This window comes from Asterias rubens, chromosome 16, assembly GCF_902459465.1.
Source record: "Asterias rubens chromosome 16, eAstRub1.3, whole genome shotgun sequence".
NCBI classification, from domain to species: domain Eukaryota; kingdom Metazoa; phylum Echinodermata; class Asteroidea; order Forcipulatida; family Asteriidae; genus Asterias; species Asterias rubens.
In genome coordinates, this window is record NC_047077.1 from 9,394,744 (window position 1) to 9,420,028 (window position 25,285).

Here is a 25,285-nt window from a genome sequence, read left to right on the forward strand (position 1 = left end):
AAAAGACGCAAATATCAGAAAAGATGTGGGAGGAAAACCCACACTCAAGGCTCCGGGTTCGAAAGGGGGATTTGAACCGGGTTCCACACAAGTGAAAGTTAGGTTAAAGTAAATTTTAACACCCCTGTTTTGCAGGTACAAGTAAAGAGAGGAAAAACTCTCAGATACAGATGCGGGGGGGGGGGAACCCACACACTCAAGGCTCCGGGTTCCTAAGGGGGATGTGAACCGGGTTCCGGACAAGTGAAAAATAGGGGAAGAAACCACTATTTAAAAACAATCCCCTGAGCATTTTGACACACATCAGACCTCAACACTCAAATATCCTCCACTCCTATGTCACTTCTAAACATCATAATTGAACTTGGCCGGATCTTTTAGAACGAACACTCCTGAAGACAATCAGATTATACCGATCGAAACGTTGGGTTGTTAATCACCGGTTCTTTTCAGAACTACTCAAAAGAGATTTACACATATGGTTCTACCGCAAACCACACCTAATTACCAACACACGATGCAAAGTTTCACATCCTTCTTAGCAAAGATCGGAATGCATTGGACTTCACTCCTTCTGAATCCTTCATTAATTTGGTAAAGACTCGAGCCAGGGATTTGAGATGGATTGGTAAGTGTAGTGTAGTCACTTTAAGTCGCGCCTGCCACTATAAGACTTGCGCACCCACTATTTCTGTCACGTCTGCCACTTTAAGACTTGCGCACACGCTACTCAGTTGTTACAACTTAGTCGCGTCTGCCACTCTAAGATTTGCACATGTGGTATTCAGTTGTTGTAACAACATGTAAGTCGCGTCTGCCACTTTAAGGATTGCGCAAGCGCTACTCAGTTGTTGTAACTTGTAACCAGTTTGGAGCAAAGAAGAAACGTACTATGATGCATGCGATGTCATTATTTAGGGATAGACCATTACAGTTACCAATCAGCTAACAAAGGTGCCTTAATTAGACAAGGTATTACTGACAGTTTCACTAAAAAAATACACAAACTTTTCCAAGAAAAGCAATAAAGATACCAAAGACTAGAGGTCTTAAACATGTTACTTTATTTCAAGCAAGGTTTTGTCTCCGTGTGCTTTTGTTTTAGCATGCAGGTCTCCTTCTCAAAAGTGTTACGAAGACTGTAGATGTGAAAGGAAAATATCCAATAAATACCTATTATTTAAAACACAGATTTTGTTACTATCTTGAGAAACATGATTGTTCACACATACTGCGAGAAGCAAGCTATGATGAAATCGCTTGATCAAAAAAAAAGCACAATGACATATCAATGTATCATAAACAAAAATTAAATAATTATAGTGCATCACACACAGGCATGTACCTGCACCATAGAATCGAATTCTGCTGTGGAAAGCAGTGTAGCACCCTAACTATGGCTCCTGCTCTTGCTCTGGGCTACCTGCGAAATTCACCCTGTTCCAAAGCTAAAGCCAGAGCCTTAGCTGGAGCCAGAGCCCAACCCAAAGTTGAAGCCAGAGCCAAAGCCCAAGACGAACCCAAGCCAGAGCCAAGCCTGACCCCCAAATCAGAGCCCAATCAGAGTCCAAGCCAAAGGCCAAGCCGAACCCAAGCCAGAGCCTGAGCTCAAGCCAGAGCCAAGCCCGACCCAAATCAGAGCCCAATCAGATTCCAAGCCCAAGCCAAAGCCCGACCCGAAACCAGAGCCCAGCCCAGAGTCGAAGCCCAAACCAGAGCCCAAGTTGGAGCCAGAGCCCAAGCTAGAGCCAGAGCCCAAACCAGAGCCAAAGCTGGAGCCAGAACCCAAGTTTGAGCCGGAGCCGGAGTCCAAGCCGGAGCCAGAGCAGAAGCCAGAGCCCAAGCTTAGTCAGAGCCAGAGTCCAAACCAGAGCACAAGCAGAAGCCAGAACCCAACCCAGAGCATGAGCCAGAGCCCAAGCCAGAGCATAAGCCAGAGCCCAAGCCAGAGCATAAGCCAGAACAAAAGCCAGAGCCCAAGCCAGGGCCCAATCATGATTTCAAGCCAGAGTCCAAGCTGGAGTCTGACCCAGAGCCCAGGCTGAAGCCAGAGCCAGAGCCTAAGCCAGAGCCTAAGCCAGAGCCCAAGCCGGAGCCTAGGTTTGGGAAAAAGCCCCTTGTGACGAACATTGAATGGCAAACTGGTGCAAGTAGTACAGCGATATTAGTAAAATAGGCCTACATGTGTGCAAAAAAAACATTTTTGTTATTACACTGTCGCATGTTGTATACCATGTGCCCTCCATGCACTTCGCATAATGCGCCATCCTTACACATCCGACAGATAACTCAGTACGTCATGTGCTTACAGGTCGTGTCCGAATTGGCGACTTCGGCTACAGCTACGCCTAGGGCGCACGCGTCTGCTATTCTTCAACACTGACAGACGCGCTGATCTAGCCGTAGCTGTAGCCAAAATCGCAAATTGGGACAAGGCCTTACATTTTAATGCATTGCACATCACCCATTACACAAACAGCATGTACACAAACATTTCTTCAAGAGTGCTTGAAGATCCAAGCCAGTAGACGAAGCCCTATACTTATTAAGTAGAAAAGCACATAGCTATAGCCCCATAAGAACACAGTATTATCATTTCTATAACGCCTACATTTTAATACCCTTAGATTGGTCACTGCTTTTCTGTACATTTTGTAATATTATAAATTGCTATTTGAATTAGATTTTTTATTTGTATCCCGGTGAAGCGCCTTGAGCCTCTTTTTAAGCAGACTTTGGCGCTTTGTAAGATTCAGCCATTTTTTTATACTAATTATTAACAATCATTTACAAAAATCACTGCGTCAGAACATAGAGTGTCCTTACTCTATGGTCAGAATTAACGCAAACACAAACGCAAACAAAATCAGACCACGAATTGTGTGTAGAAATATAATGTCACAATAAACCGAAACAGCACCTCTCATTGGCTGAGAGCAGAGCCATACATGTATATGGGGAGAGTAATGCGACTTGCGATTAGAAGCATAGAACGCACAGAAGCCAAAATTTACTGCTAACCCGTGAAATATGCTTGCTGTAAGCACATAATTCCCTGCTTTCAGAAGCGCCGATTCTGTTCTTACAGTAAGCACAGCCATGAAATTGGGCCAATGTAATTCCAGTAAAACCAGTCTGGTATATAATATTAACTTAAAAAATTAAAATCAGATTAACTAATACGAGAGAACAGATTTTGCCTTTAAAAATAAAAACAAATAAATACAACAGGTTAAACAAAATCAAAAATACATCTACTGTATGTATCTACATTAATCAGACCAGAGCGAAAAAAGAGAATAAAATAATGCTCTATATTTAATAGTTATCTAAATTGAGACACAATTTTTACACATCGTCGAGAACAAACAAAAAAGGAGGCTTCATCATTTTGACTTTGATAAATTTAAACATGATGAAAGAGGAATTTCATATTTCTTGTCGACTTCAAAATAAAGAGCTGTTAATTACCGGGGGAAAATTCCATAAAAATGATAAAATAAAATACATAAAGATTTTAATCTCTATTCCTCACTGATTATAAATTCACTACCAGTACCAGCTTTCCACAGAAATATTTACAATGTGATGTCTGAAAACAGTCAAAGTTGAGGAAATCGCAATTGAAGACTTGACAACAAACATTATGTAATAAAGAACATACTCATTTTGGGGGGCCAGTTTGAACACACGAGGACCAGTCAAAATTCATTTAGAGTGATCCGGCTGCCTAGCTCAGTGTAAAAAAAGATCCCCATTAAATATGAATTCAGTTAGTAATTGTCAGTCCTGCTTTCTTTGGACCTCTTTCTTGTAAAATTTATTTTTTAAATTTATTTCTTGTTTATATCTGAGGAATGGGTGTTTTTTTTTTTAAACTGAGGGGTGGGTGGTTTTTAAATTGAGAGGTGGTTATTAAGGGACATTCTTCGTTGTACGACAGCTTTGTAGAGGTGCTGGTCACCTGTTCCTCCTTGCCACTCACTGGCTTGGTATTTTAATCTATTTTGTTTCTTTGTATCGTTATTTATCTAGTTATTTACTTGTATGCCAGTGTAAAGCGTAATCAAACTAAGTACAGGTACAGTTGCCGACACGACGGAACAGTAAACTGACATATTTCTTGATCCTAAAAAAAAATTATGGGCAAACCCTGCCTCAATTTATGCAAACAAACTATTAAAAACTAAACCAAGAACCACAGCTGCATCTTTAAACAACTATCAATTCAGTTAACATTAACTCATAACACTATCTTAAATCAGGCATGTTTTAAAGTAAAAAATAACAAAATTAAACAAATTCTGCGGGAAATAAACTAACCAAAGAACTGCCACCCCCCCCCCAGGCCTACTACTTATAGGTGGCAATTGCAGTTATTGCTTCCATTGCCTATGTGCCCTTGAAAAGTTCCAATAGAAATTTACAATTTCCTCTAAAAGGTCCAATTACATGTACCAAGGAGAAAAGGCTTTGGTGCCCTTAATCTTTCAAAAACTGGGCATCAAGCCTGCCACAAAGTGTTAATTTGTGACCTACAATGTAGTAACAGTACATCATTCTTGCTAAAAAAAAGGTGGCTGAAATGTACCAACAATTTTGGCACAAGTTTGGAGTAAAAAAAACAATATTGTGTAAAAAAAGGCGAATTTCTGCAAGATCATCAATGAAGGTCAACACCCCCCCCCCTAAAAAAAATATAAAAAAAATAAAACAACAACAATAAAATAACAAAAATGAAAAATTTAAAAAAGATTAATAATCCATGCTGCCAATATCGCTAAATTGAGCCTCTACAGTTTAGCAAAATATCTCTGCCTACCTGATGCAGGACATTTTCAACAAAAGGAAAACAAAATAAAAATGGGTTTGTTTCATCTGCGTGAGCCACTGACCATGTCTGTAACTAAATCAGACGCGGCCCACAACTCCCACTTCTGTTTCCCAGATTCTTCATAATGCTAACAATAAACACATACAGAGGATATTTAATCCAGACACTTATAAAACTTTCACATGTGGCGTGTCATGGCCGAGCTGTTAAAAGCACCGGATTCAAGCTCTGCTCTTTGATCAGCAGAGTGTGGGTTCAAATCCCGGTCGTGACACTTGCTACATAAAATTGGGGAGGTAGTGCTTTCTGCTCTACCGGCCAGGCTTCGGACTGATGATACCCAAGCCTACATGTACATCCAAATGGACTGTAAAAGGGGGGAACCCTGTTTCAGCCCTAGGAGTAGGTGGCAATGGCCTCTGGACAAAAATAATTCCAGCCCACACCTTGAAGTGGCCTTCAGGCCTTGTGTGTCTGTCGACTTGCATAACAAAATAAATTTAAAAATAATAATAATAATAAAACAATAAAAAAATGAAAGCTCAATACATGTACTTATACATGTTCGAGTGATGTACATGTATGTACTTCAAACAAAGTACACAACTCACAGCATAATCCCATAAGAAAATATCTACATATGTGTACCACCACAAGAAACTGACACCATCTTTTGTTTGAAGTTTTTGATCTTGTTGCAGCCTGTTATAACACATCTGAAACTTCCAGTTTGATCTGAACCTTTAGCAGATCCATCATATAACTCTCACCAATAAACCTACCTTGAGGAATCCATAAGATTTCTTCATAAGTAAATCTTCAAAAAGCAATGTAAGTCTACAAAAAGCAATGGATTCCCGATTCAGATCAGTTATGCCTATAATTGCAAAACATGGTCGCTTCACCTATGGAGTACTGAATCCATCTTGATAAAGGCAAAACCAATATTTTAAACAGTTTTTTTAAATATTATTATCAGTTAATAAGTAAGGATTAATATCAGCTGGATTTACGTTCCCTTTTTCCACGGACGGAAGACACACCACGTGAGTCGTCCGTAGACGCAGAGTCCTAATCCATCTTAAGATTTCTGTAGATGTAGCGGATGAATTTCAGCGACGCGAAAAATGAGACCGTGCCAAGCATGAGAAAGAACACGTAGCACGCGAGAAACGTGAAGCCGAAAAACTCCACAGTCTGCAGAATGCCGGTCATGCTAGAGCGCTTCACAAAGTAGAAAATTGCGTAGATAAAGACAAATAAGCCCGTCGATCTACGGAACCGGAATAAAAACCAAAAATATAGATGGAAACGGATTAGTGATGAAGTCATGGATGATGTTGAACAAAAAATTAATAATGTTTTTAACCCCCTCCCCCACTTTAGCGAGTTGACCAACAAATGTTCAAAACCTTAAATCACACGCATTGTGTTTGGACAGGACTATCACTATGCATTCGTGTACTCAGTGTGTAGTATGCATTGACCACATGATATGCCTGCAGGCTGGCATGTTTTAGTGCATCAATTATTCAAAGACAATGAGACAAACATCAACTGGTCAAACAGAGAGAGGGTTAACATAGACGAGCAGAGTATACTGTTCGCAATGTCGTGACCAAACCGGCTCTTCTCAGAGCCAACACTCACACAAAAGAGATTTACACATGGTTGTACCCGCAAGTTTACTATTTATGTATAGTTTCTTCTTATTTCTCAACACCATGCAAAGCTTCAAACAATACTCAAGGTTGTCTATGTTTTGTACATAAATTGTTCAAACACCATGTGGAGAATATTGACTGGTCAAACAGTGGGAGGGTTCAGATGAGCAAAGGTACTTTTTGAGATAATGTTGTTTTTGCTGATATGATGAGTTCTTTCTTAAAGAGGTCAACACTATCCTCCAAATTCCAGAGGGTAGCTTGAACAACTTCTTGATGAAAAAAGGGGGGGGGGGGAGACAAACAAAAAACTCACCCAGCACTGAAGATAGATCGCCACCACCACCGATAGTCCTCATTGGACAACTGGAAGTATGTGAGGGCGACAGAGATGCACGCCGTCACACTGAGTAGGATGCCGAACACTACAAAGAGGATACCGTAGAGCGTGTACATCTCACGACCCCAGATGGTGGCAAAGATGTAGTAGAGCTCCACCGAGATGGCACTGTGGTAAAACCAGAGAGTAATCAATGATATGGTTTTACCCTGATATGTGTGTGAGCACTGTATAATCATTTATTTCTTTGTGTCCTTTGTGGTTGAGAAAATTACAATCCATTTTGTTAAGTGTTCTCATACCCTCACAATGACCCCTGTATGTGTTGACCATAGAGTTATATATAAGAACTAGAGGGCGCACTGATGATGCTGCTTGAACAAACGCGACGGGACTGCAAGGAGACAAGCGCCATTCCAAACGCGCATTGAATATGAAGTACACGTTGGAGTTTGTTTTTAATGAAAGCTACGCGATGCTGTTTTGTCAACTTACAAAATGGGCGCGCACACACACGCTGTGTGATTCTGTTTTGTCAACTTAGAAAATGGCCGCATGCGTGCCTGCCGGGCCGCGTACATAGGCCAGTGCACCCTCTAGTTCTTATATATAACTCGTGGTGTTGATTTACTACCAGTGTTTGAAAATCATGTTGTGTCGGGTCCGTTTGTAGCACGCTCATCCCATTCAAAGACAGACCCTCCTCATTATGGGAAATTAACTGACTAGGGTCACATTACAGACATTGTTCGGCCAAACTTATCCGTTCTTTCAAAAAAAGCCAGACCAAACTGTTCTGCGATTTTTTTTTTAAGATGGGTTCGGATGTTTTGAGAACTAGTTTAGGCAATGTTTGAGTGACCCAGCCTTTAGATAGATCTGTGGGTTTTTAAATCGGCCGTGGCATGGTTGGCTTGTGCGTAAAGCGCTCACTTCTCACCAAGGTGACCCTGATTCGATACCCGGCCAGGGCCATATGTGAGTTGAGTTGTGCATTGGTTCTCTGCTGTGCCACGAGGGTTTTCCAGACCATCCGGTTTTCCAGTCCATCCGGTTTTCCTCCCTCGGGAAAAATCAAACACTTTCGATATTTGGCTGTGCTCCGTGGTCCTAATGGGTTGATGTGGCTGGCAGCCAAAGGCGCCCTTGCTTGCCAACTTCTCAAACACGTTGTAGCCGCGTTTTGTCGCAATTCAGCTCTTAGCTGCGAGTAAGAAGGATTAGCCCCCAAATTATTACTATTATTATTAGTTAAGCAGTTTTATAAAATTCAGCCCTAGGGGCTTTTGAATCTTACCTGAAGGGAAGGAAGCCACCCACCATGCAGTGAATGAAGCCAGAGCGGAACCAAGGAACTGATGGGATCTCTCTGGAGATATTCTTGGTCCTGCAGGGGGCGTCGAAAGAGTCGGACATGTTTTTGCCCATAATGCCGCCGATCACCGTCAAAGGGTATCCAACTACAGATGAAAACAACAGATGGTAGATTTTGGTCATACTTTTTCTCCTTTGTCTAGTCATTTTTTTTATTTTACATTTAGACTTTTTTGCTTTTCAATGTTAATATGAAAGCCATTGGACACTTTCGGTACAGAAAAAAAAAAAACAAGTTCACAGATTTACAAACATTTTACAGGGTTTAGAGAAGGTAATGGTGAAAGACTTCTCTTGAAATATTATTCCATGAAATGCTTTACTTTTTGAGAAAACATTAAAACAATATCAATTCTCGATAGCGAGAATTACGGATTTATTTCTAACACATGTCATGACACGGCGAAACGTGCGGAAACAAGGGTGGGTTTTCCTGTTATTTTCTCCCGACTCCGATGACCGATGAGCCTAAATTTTCACAGGTTTGTTATTTGATATAGAAGTTGTGATACACGAAGTGTGGCCCTTGGACAACACTGTTTACCGAAAGTTTCCACTGGCTCTAATATAAAGCTCATCTCAAAAGCTTGAATTAGACAGTTGGCACACTAAGAGGGCGCACTTGGGTTCCCTACAGTAAGGGAACAAGAAGTTGACTTGATTTACATGCAGGGAACGATTTCGTCCAGCAATTTTGCATAGCAAAGAATTTAGACTGAACATATTTTGTGCACACTGAATGCCAATATTGAGTAGCATTAGCAAATGAAATGTTTGAGTAGCAAGTAATACATCATCAGACAGCATTTTGCTATGCTATTATATACAAGGCAAATCGTTCACCGTTTTGCTTCATTCAGCCATTTGCTTTAAAGGAACACGTTGCCTTGGATCGATCGAGTTGGTCGTTGAAAAGCGTTTGTAACCGTTTGTTATAAAATGCATATGGGTAGAAAGATGTTGTAAAAGTAGAATACAATGATCTACACAAGTATGCCTCGAAATTGCGTGGTTTTCTTTTCACCTCGTCGACTAACACAGTCGGCCATTTATGGGAGTCAAGTTTTTGACTCCCATAAATTAATATGCATTTTATAACAATTGGTTTCAAACGCTTTTTATAGACCAACTCGTCCGATCCAAGGTAAGTGCACTGGGTTCTTTTACATGCGTTTACACAACACATGGGACCAACGGCTTTACGTCCCATCCGAAGGATGAAGCAATGGTTAAGTGTCTTGCTTAAGGACACGAGTGTCACGGCTGGGGATTCGAACCCACACTCTGCTGCTCAGAAACACCAGAGTTTGAATTCGGTGCTCTTAACCGCTCGGCCACGACACTCTCAAGAGTGGGAAACCACCAAGACGAAAGAAGAGTTGAACTGTAGTATAACTTGAAATACATAGAACTATCTAAAGACGGACTGATACTTACTGAGTATCCAGATACACATGAGTAGGAGTATGGTGGTGAAGGGGAGAGCCTGGGTTGACTCATTGTACCAAGCCACTGAGTTCACCACGCTCCACACCAAAAAGAACGGCACTGTAAGAAAATAAAAGTAATAATAATAATAATAATAATGGATTTATAAAGTGCCTTAAATGTACGTACTGTAGGCCTCAAAGCGATTTAAGCATTACATTATGTAATTACATGAACTGAGTGAGTTTCCCACTCTTGTAAACAATCCTATTTCATTCATTCATTTATTTATTAATTTTATAACCTTATTATTTGAAAACTGCTACCTCTTAAACTGCCCAGTCAAAGCGCTTCACAGTAAGTGAAAGTATCATGTAATTACTGAGTGAGTTTCCCACTCTTGAAAACAATCTTATTTCATTTGTTAATTATTATTTATTAATTTATAATCTTGTCATTTGAAAACTGCCCTATTTTTTAAGTCAAAGCGCTTAATAAAATAGACATTATGTAATTACTGAGGGAATTTCCCACTCTTAAAAGAAATCTTATTTCATTCATTTATTTTTATAACCTTATTATTTGAAAACTGCTACCTTTAAAACTGCCCTGTTTTTAAAGTCAAAGCGCTTAACAGTAATTGAAAATATAATATAAAATAGACACTATGTAATTACTGAGTAGGTTTCTCACTCATGAGAAAATCTTATTTCATTAATTTATTTATTTGTAAATTTATAACCTTCTGTTTTGAAAACTACCCTTTTAAAAACTCCCCTATTTTTAAGTTTCAGAAAAGTGTTTACAAGAATTCCTAAGGATAAGCATAACATCAGTAAGGATGAAAATATAAAGATTCACAAGTTTGTACAGAACTTGTTTATAGATGGTATAAAGATACATGTAGTCATGGTGGAAGATTAACAATTGCTGTCTAAGAACATACAAAAATACATGCATCAACAAAATGGAGTAACAATTCATTGTTCAAATATCAAAATAAATTACATTAACAAATAATATGATAGCATTTTACAAACACAATTATGAGGAACAACTGAATGATATAAGTTAAGCCAAGTTAAATGATTTGGGTACTTTTTCAAAATTTCCATAGATTTACATTAAACTTACAGGGTTTGAAGATAATGATAGTGGAAAGCTTCCCTTCAAATATTACTTACTGAGGTGCTGTAGTTTTTGAGAAATGAGTAAAACAATGTCATGAAAATACGTTTGTAAAAGATTAAAATAATTTTCATCTCATGAGACGAAAATTATTTTCATGACATTGTTTTACTCATTCCCAAAAACTACAGCACCTCAGCACGTAGTATTTTCAGGGAAGCTTTCTACTATCATTATCTTCAAACTGTGTAAGTTTAGTGTCAATCTGTGGACATTGTGTTTTTTGTCCTACAAAAGTTACATACACCCTTTAACATAAGTACTGCAGTGAAGACATTTACATGAAACAATGGCAATGACAAGTTGAGCAATAGAAGTACATTTCATTGTAAATGGCACACAGGCAATCCAGAGAAGACAACAGGAAGAAATGCAAAACACAAAAAGCAAAACATGTTTTGTTAAAGGCAGTGGACACTATTGGTAATTACTCAAAATAATTATTAGCATAAAACTTTTATTGGTGACGAGTAATGGGGAGAGGTTGATGGTATAAAACATTGTGAGAAACGGCACCCTCTGAAATGCCATAGTTTTGGAGAAAGAAGTAATTTTCCACGAATTTGATTTCAAGACCTCAGATTTAGAACTTGAGGTCTCGAAATTAACCATCTAAACGCACACAACTTCGAGTGACAAGGGTGTTTTCTTCTTTCATTATTATCTCGTAAGTTTGTTGATCAATTGAGCTCAAATTTTCACAGGTTTGTTATTTTATGCATATGTTGAGATACACCAACTGTGAAGGCTAGTCTTTGACAATTACCAATAGTGTCCACTGCCTTTAATACATAATTGAACAATATTGATCAATTCAAATATAGAGCCAGACAAAAGATAAAAAGCACACAAATAAACAAATTACAATTTTGCAAACTCATTCAACCAGGTACATGTAATAATAAAATAAAATCATTTTTTATTTTATTTATACTTTGCCAATTCCAGGCAAACCTGTTTTAAAGGCGCATGACAATGAACAATAAAAATATTCAACCATTAAACCATCTAGGAAGTAAACAATAAAACATAACAAATACACAGCGGTTCAAATGCAGATAACCATAAAAATTAGAAAAAGAGACAACCAAAATTCAAGGCTCAAAAGTGAGGGAATGCAACACAGATCAAAGGCGCAATAAAAAGTAAACCATGTAGGGACTGCACAACTCAATCCTCATACAAGGCTCTAAGGTTCAAGGTGGGGTTTGAACCAGAGTCCACCGAGGGAAAGGCGGGGAAAGAAACCAAAGAGCCAACCTGATAATTGAGCCAAAAACAATATCCCCCAAGTCCTAAGACTCGCCCAGAATCCTATGAGCGCTGGCGGATCATTTCTTGGGGGCGTTTTGGCGGTCATAACCGATAACTGTTTCAGTTGAATTGCCCATTGGTTAATCACTGACCAATGACACCAAAACAGTTATTGGCTACGACTGCCTAAACCCCGGGTCAAGGGCATTGGGAAATGCATTTGGGCTGTTATAATTTGAATGAACTACTTTTATTTTACCTGAAAACATGCACGATGTCAGGATAATGTTCCAGACCCAGTTCTCTCCTCCTAGTTTCTTGTAGAAACTACTGGACACGTATCCCGACACACCTGTAGAGACAAGCAGAAACCGAATGATTGATTTTCAGTTAAAGACAGTATTTCAAACTTTGAATGATGGATAAAGTTTTCATGCAAGACCGAATTACTTGGAAAAGCCATACTCAAGCTGCCTGTGTGCGACCAGGTGAGTGGGCGAGTGAGCGATACTTACATGAGGTGAGAGCATAGAGTAAGATGGCAGCAGTATTCATGGAGCCGTGTCTGTGGACGTTGAACATACCCAGCAGGGCCATGATGATGATAGATGTAGCTAGGGCCAGGAACTGAGAACCAACACCTGCAATGGTAAAAACCATCAATTCACTTTAATTCAATTTGCTGAAAACATTAATTCCATTTCACAAATGTAGCCAGCCATGAAAAGCCCTGTACTGTGGTTACACAGCGCCACTCTTTTTGCTACAGTAATGGTTTGTGCTTGCGTGAAAACTTAATCACACGCCAAAATGCGTCCAGACAAAATTAACCTCTGTGGTAAACTACAATCTCAGGTTATCAGGTTATACTTTATCAGGGTTTTTTTAGGTTAAAAGTAATTTGTGTAGTAACTTTTGGCTAACTTTTGGATTTGGTAACTTTTGGATTTCACAAAGAGTTAAGACTAGTCTTATCCAGCGTTAGACGAGTTACTCGTCCTAACTTAGGACTAGCCATACGTCTAGGACACTTTTTTTGAAATCGACCCCAGGTCAATTGACAGACAGACAGCAATCTTACCAAGCATGGAGCATAGAAGACTTCTCTGTGGTGGAAAGCGGAAGACGTCGGTGTGGACAATCTTCCAGCCGTTCTCCTCTTGGTCTAGTTCATCAGACTCCTCATCGTCCAGATTGTAACGGGCAAAGTCATTCTTCAGAATGCGCATCTACGTAAAAAAAAAAAAAAATTAAACTCCCCAAGATAAAACCTTTTAGTATTTTAAAGGAGTAAAAAAACTTGGAACTCTCTGAAAGTCAAACCCATGAAGTAAAACTCCCTAGAGGTAAAATATTGAGGGACTCAAACCCACACTCTAATGATCAGAAACACCAGAGCTTGAGTCTGGTTGTCTTAGCCACTGGAATGATATTGATTAAACCAAAAAAGAATCAAGTTCAGCGCGGTTCAAACTGCAAATGCGATGCAAATGTTGACGTCACAAATTTGCAACAAACAACCCTCGAAAAGTTCAGCTGTGCTAAACTTCTAAGAAACATTTTCAGCGAAAACAAGAGCTGTGAAGTCAGAATCGCTTCACACAAAGCATTCACCAGGCTTCAAACCAAGATGATGAGACTGTAGTCGAGTGTCTTGAATACTAACAAACATTATAACACCCCTTACCAATATTCTGCCTTTTCATTGGTTTAGAGCGCGTCACATGATATGTCTTAGTTTTGCTAGACGACGGCCGTGTGATAGTGCATCGGTTTGCCGTGCGCTAGTCCGAAAGACTAGCACACGGCGTGCAGTACCCAGACGTCCGCTGCGTGTACGATGATGATAAATTAATAGGCTGTAACCATTTCGGATTACATGACACTACATGCAGAGCACTGTAAAAGTTTTCGCAATCTGTATTCGCGTCGTCCGTGGATTGTTGCATTCAGGTCTGTAACTTAATAATACAGTATTTATAAATTTTTGGGGTGTTATAAAACAAATAATTATTGACTCCTTTTACTCGTGCAATGGTTTAAACTATGACTGCAGTCAATATTTGTATACAAGAGTCTGGTGAACTGGGCCCAAATTCATAGATCTGCTAAGCACCAAAATTTGCTTCTAGCATGAAATTTTTGCCTTGATAAAAACAGGATTACCAACCAAGTTTCAACGTGATTTTCAGGATAAGCAAACAACAGCTGAATACCAGTAACCAGCAATATGCAATAAATGGAAATTTGGTTGGTAATCCTGTTTTTATCAGGGATGAAATTTCATGCTTAGCCAATTTGTTTGCTTAGCAGCTCTATGAAATTGGGCCATGGATAGCTTGGCACAACATGCTGATTATAATTAAAGAATTTGTTGGTACTAACCAAGATGATAAGGACAAAACCAAGTAGCAGGAACACCAGCACCATGGAGTTGATGATCGACAACCAGTGAACCTAGAAATTAAAATGTAACAACGAACATAATAAAACTCATTGCTTAGGAACTGTAAATTATTATTCAGGTTGTCTAATCATGGACGGTTTGCACGTTCAAATTTTATCATTAAACCAGGTAAGATTAATGTCAATCTGTGGACCCGTTGTATGAAAGATAAGTGCTGGCTCACAATTTTTGCATATTTTTAATATATAAATTATTCTTTCTACTTGTTTCTTGTTGTATACATGTTACATGCAGTCCTGCATTATACATTATGTTCCTTCAAGACCTAACCTACGGTCTAGCACCAACCCATTCCAGCTGACTGTCCCACGCACCCGTAACAAGGCTGGTGATAGAACATTTACAGTCACTGCAGCAAAGGAGTGGAACAGTCTAACATGGTTTATCCAAAATGTTAAATCAACTTACAAATTCAAGCAAATGATCAAAACATACCTATTTCAACATTAATTAACTTATTGCATTCAGTTGGCTTTCATTCAATTTAATTCAATTGATTTTTTATTTATTTATTTATTTTCCTGTACTAAATATATTTGTAAGCGCTGTGATTTAGTTTTCTAAGTAGAGCGTATTTTAAATGCCGTTTATTATTATAATTATTATTATTATTATTATTATTATTATATACATGTACATGGCCTGTCAGGGTACCCTTGTGCATTGTATCTTGTGCTATTTTTGTATTTGCCTGTTGTTACTTATTTATATTTGTAGTGCTTTTTAAAACCTGTGTGAGCAACGCAATTTCTCCTTTTGGAGATCAATAAAGTTTTATTATGTCTTCTTATGTCTTTTGTGTCATATAAAAAGTACCCAAACCCTTTGAAGGAACACGTTGCCTTAGATCGGACGAGTTGGTCTATAAAAAGCGTTTGTAACCGTTTTTTAATAAAATGCATTGGTTGGAAAGATGTTTTCAAAGTAGAACACCACTCGAAATTGCGTGGTTTTCATTTTACTGTGCGAACTAACACGGTCGGCCATTTACGGGAATCAAAAATTTGACTCCCATAAATGGCCGACTGTGTTAGTCGAAGAGGTAAAAGGAATACCGTGCAATTTCGAGGCATGTTTGTGTGGATCATTGTATTCTACTTTTACAACATCTTTCTACCATATGCATTTTACAACAAACGGTTACAAACGCTTTTCAAAAACCAACTCGACCAATCCAAGGCAACGTGTTCCTTTAACATAAACACAAGTGATTTTAAACAGGTCTCCTCACCTCCAGAGTTCTTGGGAAGAAGCTGCTACTCTTCAGGATCTTGACGTTGCGTTGATCATGGGTCATCTTGGTCTCCTTCCACACTACCGAGTAAGAGAACTGAACCTCAAGGGGTGCCACAACATCTTCCAGATTCAACGGCATCCTCTCCCTGGTCGTAATATTGGAATAGATAATCTGAAAACAAAAGAAGTAGATCACAATCAATTTCACGGAATGTTTTTATTAAGTACTTTATTTAAAGGCTTTGGCGATATTGGTAATTACTCAAAGCTGTTTCTATTATAAAACATTGCAAGAAACGGCTCCCTCTGAAGTAACATACATGTAGTTTTTTAAGAAAGAAATTATTTTCCACGAATTTGATTTTGAGACCTCAGAATTAGATTTTTAAGTGTTGAAACAAGGGTGTTTTTTCTTAGATTATTTTCTCTGATGACCAATTGAGCTCAAATTTTCACAGGTTTGTTATTTTGTGCATTTATATGTTGAGATACACCAAGTGAGAAGACTGGTCTTTGACAACTACCATAGGTGTCCAGTGTCTTTTTTGTACTTAAAAGTACAAAAATATGAACCAAAGATGCAAGAGTAAAATAAGTAAAGTCAAATAATTTCTTGTTGGTATTTAAGTCAGTGTCACAGGCACAAAGGCATCCGAAAGCCTGTGCCGAATTTTATAGAGCTGCTTAGACAGTAAATAGTGCTTTCAAATATCATGCTAATAATCCTTCAGATGGGACGTTAAGCCGTTGGTCCCATGTGTTATGTAACACATGTAAAAGAACCCAGTGCACTTATCGAGAAGAGAAGGAGTTCGCCCCTCCGATCGGCAGCAAATTGAGCCACAGCACCTTGTAAAACATTACATGGTGCTATCAGAATTAGGTCTCATAATTCAAACGTAGTCCCATATCTTGCAGGACCTACTGTATGTTACAGCTCCAGGAGTGTCACTGAGTGACTGACATGTGCGCCACATAAGAAGCCACAATTATTATTATTATTATTATTATTATATGGAATGCTACTATGGCTGGTAACCTTCATCTGGCTGTAGAATGTTGTAGTGCTTAACTTTTTTTTGTGCTCAGGAAAGTGTTGTGCTACACCAGAAAAAAAAATCCCTGCTAACCAACGAAATTGCTTGACCAAAGTGCAGACTTCCCTGCTTCCGTAAGCGCTGACTTTTGCTTTTAATAAGCAGAGACATGAAACTGGGCCATGATAGTTTAGCTGGTGAACTTATTCTGGTAAGGATAACTTTGTTATGCTTAGCTACTTTGGGGCGTAAGCAGCTCTATGAAACTTGGCCCAGACCTTGCTTTCTTGAACTTAAAAGATTTAATGTACTTTCTGTAACACAACACACTTTGTCCACAGCTTGACATTAAACTTAAAGAGTTTAAAGATAACGATAGTAGAAAGCTTCCCTTAACAAAAATTACTTCCTGAGGTGCTGTAGTTTTTGAGAGATAGGTAAAACAATGTCTTTGTTTTACATAGTAAAATAAAGCGATTAAACCTTAGTAAGAAATATTTTAAGGGAAGCTCTCTACCATCATTATCTTCAATCTGTGTAAGTTAATGTAAATCTGTGGATATTGTGTTTTGTGTCCTACAAAAAGTACCAAGACCCTTTCACAGTAAGTTCTGCAGACTATCTGTCTGCGGTGAATAGTTCAATACCTGATCGCCGTTGTACTCTATATGGAAGGTATGATGATGCCACAGGAAGAGCTTGTGGGTGTGAGGGATAAAGGCACCCTCCTCAAAATGGCCGACAAATCCTCTCAGGGGAATGTCATCTGCATTCAAGACAAAAATAAGTGATTAATGTAGGTGTCACTGTGGACGTTATTTGTGGGTAGGAATTGCAAGTTGGATTCGGGTTCAACTCATTAGACCTCCCACGCAATATTCAATTGGAATGTCAAAGTATTAATTATGCACATTGGATTGGACTCCACCAATCACTTTATCAGTGTATAAACAATAAAAAAAATCAATTATTTGAAACATTGAGTAATCTGGTGAACAGGACCGTTTTAAAAATAACTTGAGGTGAAAGAGTATTCATTGACGACCCGGGTTGATCTTAGGCTCATAGAGTGGGTGGGAACTATTACATAGTTTCAGGGGAAAATTATCTGAATCTACCCGAATTGCAAGTTGACACTTGTGTCCTTAAGCAAGACACTTAAACACGGCTTCGTCCTACGGATGGGACGTTAAACAGTTGGTCCCATGTGTTGTGTAGGGCATGTAAAAGAACCCAGTGCAATTATCGAAAAGAGAAGGGGTTTGCCCCGGTGTTCATGGCTAAGGCTGCTGTATGCGCCGTAGAACCTTGTTAACCCTTAAAAGGTGCTAAAAAATTGAGTCTCAGAATTCATCGCTGCAATAACCTTTCTTTCTAAAAGTTTGTATATACTCAGCGCCTTGATTACCTTGTTTGGTAGATACGTGCGCTATATAAGACTTGATATATTCATCATAATTGGTCTGGGGTGATAAGATGCAGTTACATACAGTTTCTGCTCTGCTTTGTACACTAAGGAACTAAACAGTTCACCTTACCCAGAACAAACTCAAAGTAGTACAGGTCCTCTATGGCTTCCTTCAATTGGTAGATGTCTTTCTCTTTTAACGTCACGATACAAAGTTGTTTATTCATTTCATTTTCTGGTGTTAAAGAGGAGAGAAAAACATTGGTTAAACCAATTTCTTTTTAGCAGCTGAAGCTTTACATTCTTAATCATGCTAATAAAGAATTACATTATTTTTTACCATTGAGAAAGTTAGCAGAGTTGCACACAACTTACATCAAGTACATGTTCCTAGTATAAAGATGGTCGTGGTGGAAAATTTTCCTTAAAATGCTATGCTACGTATTTTCTGAGAAATGAGTAAAACAATAAGTCGTCCCTTTGAGTTCAAAACTTGATGATTGAAAACGGTGAAAACATGAGTTTTTTCCCCACTACTTTCTCTGGACTTCAATGACTGATTGAGATTTTAGACTAACATGTAATTCCTCTAGATATTCTCAATGTAGTCCATTGTTAAATGAGTTACACTGGATACTGGTTCGACAAAGAATAGCATTTAAAGTTCTTTTATTAACTTATAAAGCCATTCATGGTTTAGCACCAACCCATTCATGGTTTAGCACCAACATACATCCAAGAACTGATAACCATGAAATCCCTCTCTCAGTCTCAATTGACCTACCGGCTCAGGAGTTCTCAAGATCCCACACTGTTATCTCACCCATCTAGGAAATCTAGGCCTACATTAGGTGATTGGGCATTTATATACGCCGCTCCAAATCTTTGGAACAATCTCCCACCTTGCATTAGACAGTCTTCTTCACTTAATTTATTCAAATCTACATGTAAGTTAAAAACCCATTTGTTTACTTCACCCATTTAATTCATTCTTGCTCTGTTTGTGTATTTGATTTTTCATTTTTTTCCCTGCATTTTTTGTATACCTTGTAATGCGCAGTAGAGTATATTTATATAGGTAACTGGGCAATATAAATGTCCGCTTTATTATTAATATTTTGCAGCATTTGTTATCTCATGTGCTGGCTTATAATATTAATCTATTAAGTTTGGATACTTGGCCCAATTTTGAAGCGCTAGTTAACGGCTAATGTTGCCATTTCACAGCTAAGCTAACCATAAGCACATGACAGGTCACGCTTAGCTAACTATGCGTACTGTATGAAAATGAATTAGTTTACAATGCAAATAGTGTAAGCTGGCTGCCTAAGTTTCTTGCGACCTGTGAAAAACTAACACGCTTAACGCTAATGAAAGTTTGTCTGCTACTGTTAAGCAGCACTAGGAAATTGGCCTCTGGAGTTGGACAACACCAATGGGAGACTTTTGAGACACTGGCGGCAGCAGACAAAGCGGCCCTTTTTTGTGGCTCCGAGTGTGCTAGCACATGCTCAGTGTTACGCGCACTACTGATGAGAACTGAAAAAGGACTGTCCGAAAGTCTCCCATTGTTGTCCATGAAGTTTTAAGAAAGTAATGTGTGTTCAGCACAAAAATCACACCCAAGTCAGCATTTGTATATGATTTTGAGAAAGACATTAAGCTTGGGCGGTTCCTTCGGTTCTACCCGGTTCCAAATTGAAAACCGGACCAGCGGTTCCACTCTTCTGTGGAACCGGGTACCCGCTTTTGTCGGTTCCGATTTCAAAAGACCGAAAACTTGGTTATTTTTAGTTAAAATAGATCGGCTCAATTGTGTGTGTGTAAGCTCGGTACGGGCGGCTTATGTTTTATATTGAATTGGAACCGGGTATGTCTCAGAACCGAGCTTTTTTTTCGAACCGGAACCGAGCCCAAAATTTCTGGAACCGCCCAAGCTTAAAAGACATGGACATATAACCATACCTTTAAATTTAATATCATACATTGAGATGGCCATGCGGTCTCCATCTAGAATCTCCCCCAGTGTTAGACTGCGTGTCTCCACCTGTGGATTGACAAGAAGTGAAAAGAAACGTCAAATGTGAAGTACAGAATTTGTCAGAGGAAGCCATTGAGGATAATCATGTTGGCAAGTCATTGTGTCACAGAGCACTTAACATAAAGAGAAAGGGTACAACTGGTGTTCCTGGTTTGATTGGCTTTATATTGTGCAAAGCACCTTGTAAACGATTACATGGTGCTATGTAAAAGGTTTCACCGTTTAAAAATGTGTAGTTCCACATACATGTACCTTGCAGGAAAAATACTACTCTAAAGGCCCGGTCACACAGGCCCCGATAACGAGAAACGAGAACGTTAAAAACACACGCACTCGATTGGTTTAATTGCTCCACGCAGAATATGCCCACGCTTATTCAACCAATCGAGGGCGTGCATTTTTTTCGTTCTCATTATCGTGGGCCTGTGTGACCGGACCTTAAGGTTTTGGGCACTTACCTTCTCTGGTCGACACACAGGGAGCTGATAATAATGGTACGTCTCATGTGGATTGAAGTACGGTCCGACTTTGTTCACAAATACTGTGACCTGTTATCGACACAAACATAAAAATACAGTTGGCTTGAAAAATGTTCTTTGAAAATTTGATGAACTAGTTCAACAATAAGAAAAATGCAATTTTAAGTTATCATAAATCACATACCAAAAAGACACAGGAGGCGTAGGCCAGAGAAAACGGCTTTAGAAGGTGCAAAGTGTCATGTAAGGGGGGGGGTATTCATTAAATTTTGGTGGCGTGACCCTGTACTGAATAGGTACGAAGTGTCTTGTAAGAAGGAACAGCGTGGAAACGGTGGGTACAAAAAGCCCCGAGGACACCGGTTATTTTGGAGAACACTGGTCATCTGGCCCCCTAGCAAGTCCCCCCCCCCCCCAACAAAATATCAATGATTCGAACCCACAATACACTGCACATCCGTGTACAGCAAAAAAACTGTTCTAGCTACATGACATGAAGAGGCTAGTTGGCAGTTTTGAAGGTAATTCATTTGGGTATTTCCGTCATTTTGGGGCATTTTTGGTGTGAAAATGTTCCCTTACCTCAGACTCAAAATATGATTTCGCTGGGGTGCTAGTAAGACAGCTTTTTATAATGTCAAAATTTCGAAAAAAGGAATACAGCGCCCCAGTTATGAGGTCTACAAAAAGGGATATATCTCACTGAGTGAATTAAATTTAGTATTTGATATCGAATGAAGTGGTGGGGTGTCAGGAAACTTGTCCATGCTTGGTTTAGTTGCCCTAACGTAACTCTCCTCCAGGTTTATATTTTGAACCTGTCGCATCGCTTTGCAAACGCTTGATTTTTTTAGTTGGACTAAACCATTCTGTGAAAGGGGTGTACAAGACAGTGCGTGCGCGCTGTCCGTACATGCATTGCCCGCCATTCACTCATCATAATCATATGAAGCGAGTCTGTCAAAATGGCAGTTATGTAGAAACGCATCTGTTTGTGTGTAAAAAGTAGCTGTAAATAACTTTTTATTTGTCAACGTTAACCTTGTCCAAATCAAACAAGGATTCAGTTTTCCAGAAGAATAAAGATTAATAAATCCATAGAAAACAAAATCTTGGAAAAAGCTGCAGCAAAATTGTGAAAAATTAAGTTTACTTTTGCGTTTTCGGGACCAGATAATGTCTTGTAATGACGTGTCTAAATTTCTTACAGCCATTTTGTCGACTGCCACAAGAACTTAAGAAGTATATTTTCAAGGACAAGAGTACTCAGTACTGGACTTGGAGGGAGCTCCTTCTTAAAGTTCTTTCATCAAAGAGAAACCAAAAAAGTACATGAATGTCAGCTTTCCAATTTTGAAATAATTCACGTAAATAAAAACGTAATTTTTGCACAGTTTTTCGAAAGGTAAGTTTTTGTCCTTTTTTCAAAAATATTTTCTCAAGCTGGCTAGGGGCGAGATGACCAGCCCCCATTTTGGATAGTGACTGCAGCAACATTGTGCAAAAAACAACACCGGCAGCCACCGTCACACGCAACGCAAGAAAAAAAGTCAACACTTTCACTACAAAAAAAACCCAGCTAACTTAAATCACAACTTCCTCAAAAATTGTACAAGATAAACAGATAAAGCGCACTACCTTGTCTCCGTCTTTATAATGGTTGCCAGAAGCTTTGCAAACTGCAATAAGTGCAAATGCAAAGACAAGATGAAATGCCAACTGTACCGTCGCCATCTTGATTATTAATAGACTGACACCCTTGTTCCCGAGTTCCAACTTCGATTATCAACCTGTGTTGTGTCACTGCGTATAGTTTTGCAAGCAGGCTCTATCACTGCGTGGGGACGAATGCATCGAGTAAATGTACCAAGGACGAGGTTGCAATCACTCGGCTGTGCTGCGCGCACAATCTTTACAAGTTTGTTCAATTTTGTCATTTTGCGCATTGTCGGCTGTGTAAACTGTGACCTTGCAAAATTAATGCAAAATGATGCAAATTCAGGAGCTAAGTCCACTGACAAGGCCTATAGCTAGAGCTTTACAGACAACCGCCATGGGTGTCGATCTAATCTTAGATAGAGATGACAACAAACGTGTGATCATTTTGTTTCAAAAGGTGATGGCCACTTAGTTAGCCGAACTTGTTTATCACAGGCGCCCAAAATGCCGGCGGCAGCCTTCAAGGCGCTCTGACTTTTGGCATTTCTCAAAAACGCGACCGTGAAGTTCAGTTAATAACACGTAATAGAAGTATATCTAAAAATAGTAGACTCTTTCAGAAACGTTTCTCTAATTAAAATCTTAGCTGCAAGCGCGCTGCTCGGCGAAGGTAAAGTTGCCTCGACGGTGTAATAGGTCGCCACAGGCTCCTATCCATCACATGTCAAAGAATTACAGGTCTCGAAGGTTAGTAAATAAATACTAATACTCTGAGACTTGGTAATTTTTATTTTTATTTTTTTTCCCCTGGAGGAGGAAATTTATTCAAGTTTCTTCAATGTACAAAGCTACACAAACTACTGGTAAAACCAACTACTTATAGAACGATACTAAAAGAGAAATGGCAAATTTAAAAAAAAACCAGGAAATTTGATTATTATGCAAGGCATTTAGTTGGTACATAGCAATACAAAATGCCCCATTTGGTATTGAACTTATCTAAGTTGTTATTCTTAACAAAGATCATTTTTTCCATTACAAAATAATGATTTAGTTCCTTTTTTATAAGAACAAACGAGGGCTTTCTGTCATTCATCTTCATCCCAAATATGAAAACGGCAAAGAATGAGAATTAAATTAAAGGCAGTGGACACTATTGGTAATTGTCAAAGACAAGTCTTCTCACTTGGTGGTTCTCAACATATACATAAAATAACCAACCTGTGAATATTTGAGCTCAATCGGTCGTCGAAGGTGCGAGATAATAATGAAAGAAAAAACTTCCTTGTCACACAAAGTTGTGTGCTTTCAGATGCTTGATTTCGAGACCTCAAATTCTAAACTTGAGGTCTCGAAATCAAATTCGTAGAAAATTACTTCTTTCTTGAAAACTACGTCACTTGAGAGGGGGCCGTTTCTCACAATGTTTTATACCATCAACCTCTCCCCATTACTCGTTACCAAGTAAGGTTTTATGCTAATAATTATCTTGAGTAATTACCAATAGTGTCCACTGCCTTTAAGAGCAGACCATTTTCTAATAAGGACACCAAACAGCTTGGTCGTGTTGTCAAAAATAATATCAATGTTCAGTGAATTAGTCAACCAGTGTTTTATCTGACGCCAAAAATACAGAGTCACCTTACAAAAATTAATGTCTAATAGAGTTCTGTTTTAAAGCATTATCACCATTGAAAAGCGCTACGACAGTGGCAATTTTGGTGTACAGAATTTTGTTGATGATGTTTTTAACCCCACCCCCCCCCAAAAAAAAAAAAAAACCTCAGAAAAAACAACAAAATCATTCCTTGAGTTATACATGTATATCCACAATCCATCACATTGTCAAAACTTAATTAACATGAAATCACACATGATTAATGTTTGTTCATGATTGAAAACGAATCTTCCGCTAAACAACGAGACTTTTAGACTCAAACAGTAATCAAACGTATGCGACAGAAAAAATGACGTCAAAGTATACATAACCAAATAATAATATGAAGTCGGATATGCAGGATCAATACAGTTTTATTGTATTGTTTTATGCACTGGACTTATTTCTGAACTTTTAAAACAAAATCAGAACGGGTAAAAATATAATGCAATGTTAATAGCCTTTTCGACAAGAAAACCCAAACAATTGTGGGCAACCTTTCTTATGAGATTGTACACATGCAGCCCTTCCATAAAACCCAATAATAACACAATCTCCGAACTTCTGAAGGCCCTGCAATAAATGCATTTTTTATGAAGAGCGATTGAATTTATTTTTTGTCAGTGCACAAAATGTAAACATTGGAAAGGTTTAGTGTCGATTGTTTTGGTCGACCAACACGCTGTCTTATAGTTGTATTTATAAAATAAATTAGATTTTGATGTTTTAAACATACTGTGCGTTTAGTATCTTCAATTTATCGTACAAAAAGAAAAATCAAGTAATCGATAAAGCTATAAACTTTGCAGCAATTAAAAGGTGTTGTGTGCACAAGGGATAGAGCCTAATATAAACAGCACCAGTATAAACCCCAAAAAGGTTAATTTTGTACAACCTACACATCAGCATTCCTGTGACAACGAAATGGTTATGGGATGCATTTCATGGCATCCAAAGTGAATGTCTTCAGTAAAATTGAAGAAAAGAAGGGTACACCAATTTGATGATCGTAAATTAATTTCTCGTGAACTGTTTTAATTTCTCAATGAATATCGCTCGTGACTGGTTCCCTGCTCAATTTTGCTTAGCAAATAAAATAGTTAAGAAGAATTCTGGTGTCTCCTTACCAGATACCATCAATAATTATTTCTTCAGCATTAACAACGTCGGTGTTTTTTTATTTATTTATCTTTCATCAAGTTCAACATTGTTGAGAAAC

General features: G+C 38.6%; 2 protein-coding genes across 2 annotated transcripts; one reads left to right on the forward strand and one right to left on the reverse strand.

Moving 5' to 3' along the window:
• Positions 1-1,541: 1,541 nt before the first annotated feature.
• On the forward strand, positions 1,542-5,081 carry LOC117301095 (protein TsetseEP-like; the record flags this gene model as incomplete). Its single annotated transcript, XM_033784979.1, has 1 exon — positions 1,542-5,081. A coding segment is annotated over one exon (504 nt), but the record flags the coding sequence as incomplete, so codon positions are not given.
• A 271-nt stretch (positions 5,082-5,352) lies between these two features.
• Positions 5,353-22,484, reverse strand: LOC117300710 (transmembrane 9 superfamily member 1-like). Its single transcript, XM_033784463.1, has 14 exons — positions 22,389-22,484; positions 20,730-20,819; positions 20,196-20,277; positions 18,361-18,465; positions 17,470-17,588; positions 15,781-15,957; positions 14,468-14,539; positions 13,164-13,311; positions 12,598-12,723; positions 12,342-12,434; positions 9,650-9,760; positions 8,136-8,298; positions 6,815-7,006; positions 5,353-6,107 (listed from the first exon to the last, which is right to left on the reverse strand). The coding sequence occupies exons 1-14, from the start codon at positions 22,482-22,484 to the stop codon at positions 5,906-5,908; spliced, it is 1,776 nt and encodes a 591-aa protein (XP_033640354.1). The 3' UTR covers positions 5,353-5,905.
• Between the last annotated feature and the right edge of the window lie 2,801 nt (positions 22,485-25,285).

What these genes read in the sequence shown, in the direction of transcription:
- LOC117300710 (XM_033784463.1), bottom strand. Translation starts at nt 22,484, where the DNA reads ATGGCGACGGTACAGTTGGCATTTCATCTTGTCTTTGCATTTGCACTT. An exon ending in GTATGATATTAAATTTAAAG is followed by an intron (nt 18,466 to 20,195) that starts GTATGGTTATAT and finishes CTTTAACACCAG; the next exon opens with AAAATGAAATGAATAAACAA. An exon ending in ACTCTATGCTCTCACCTCAT is followed by an intron (nt 12,435 to 12,597) that starts GTAAGTATCGCT and finishes TTGTCTCTACAG; the next exon opens with GTGTGTCGGGATACGTGTCC.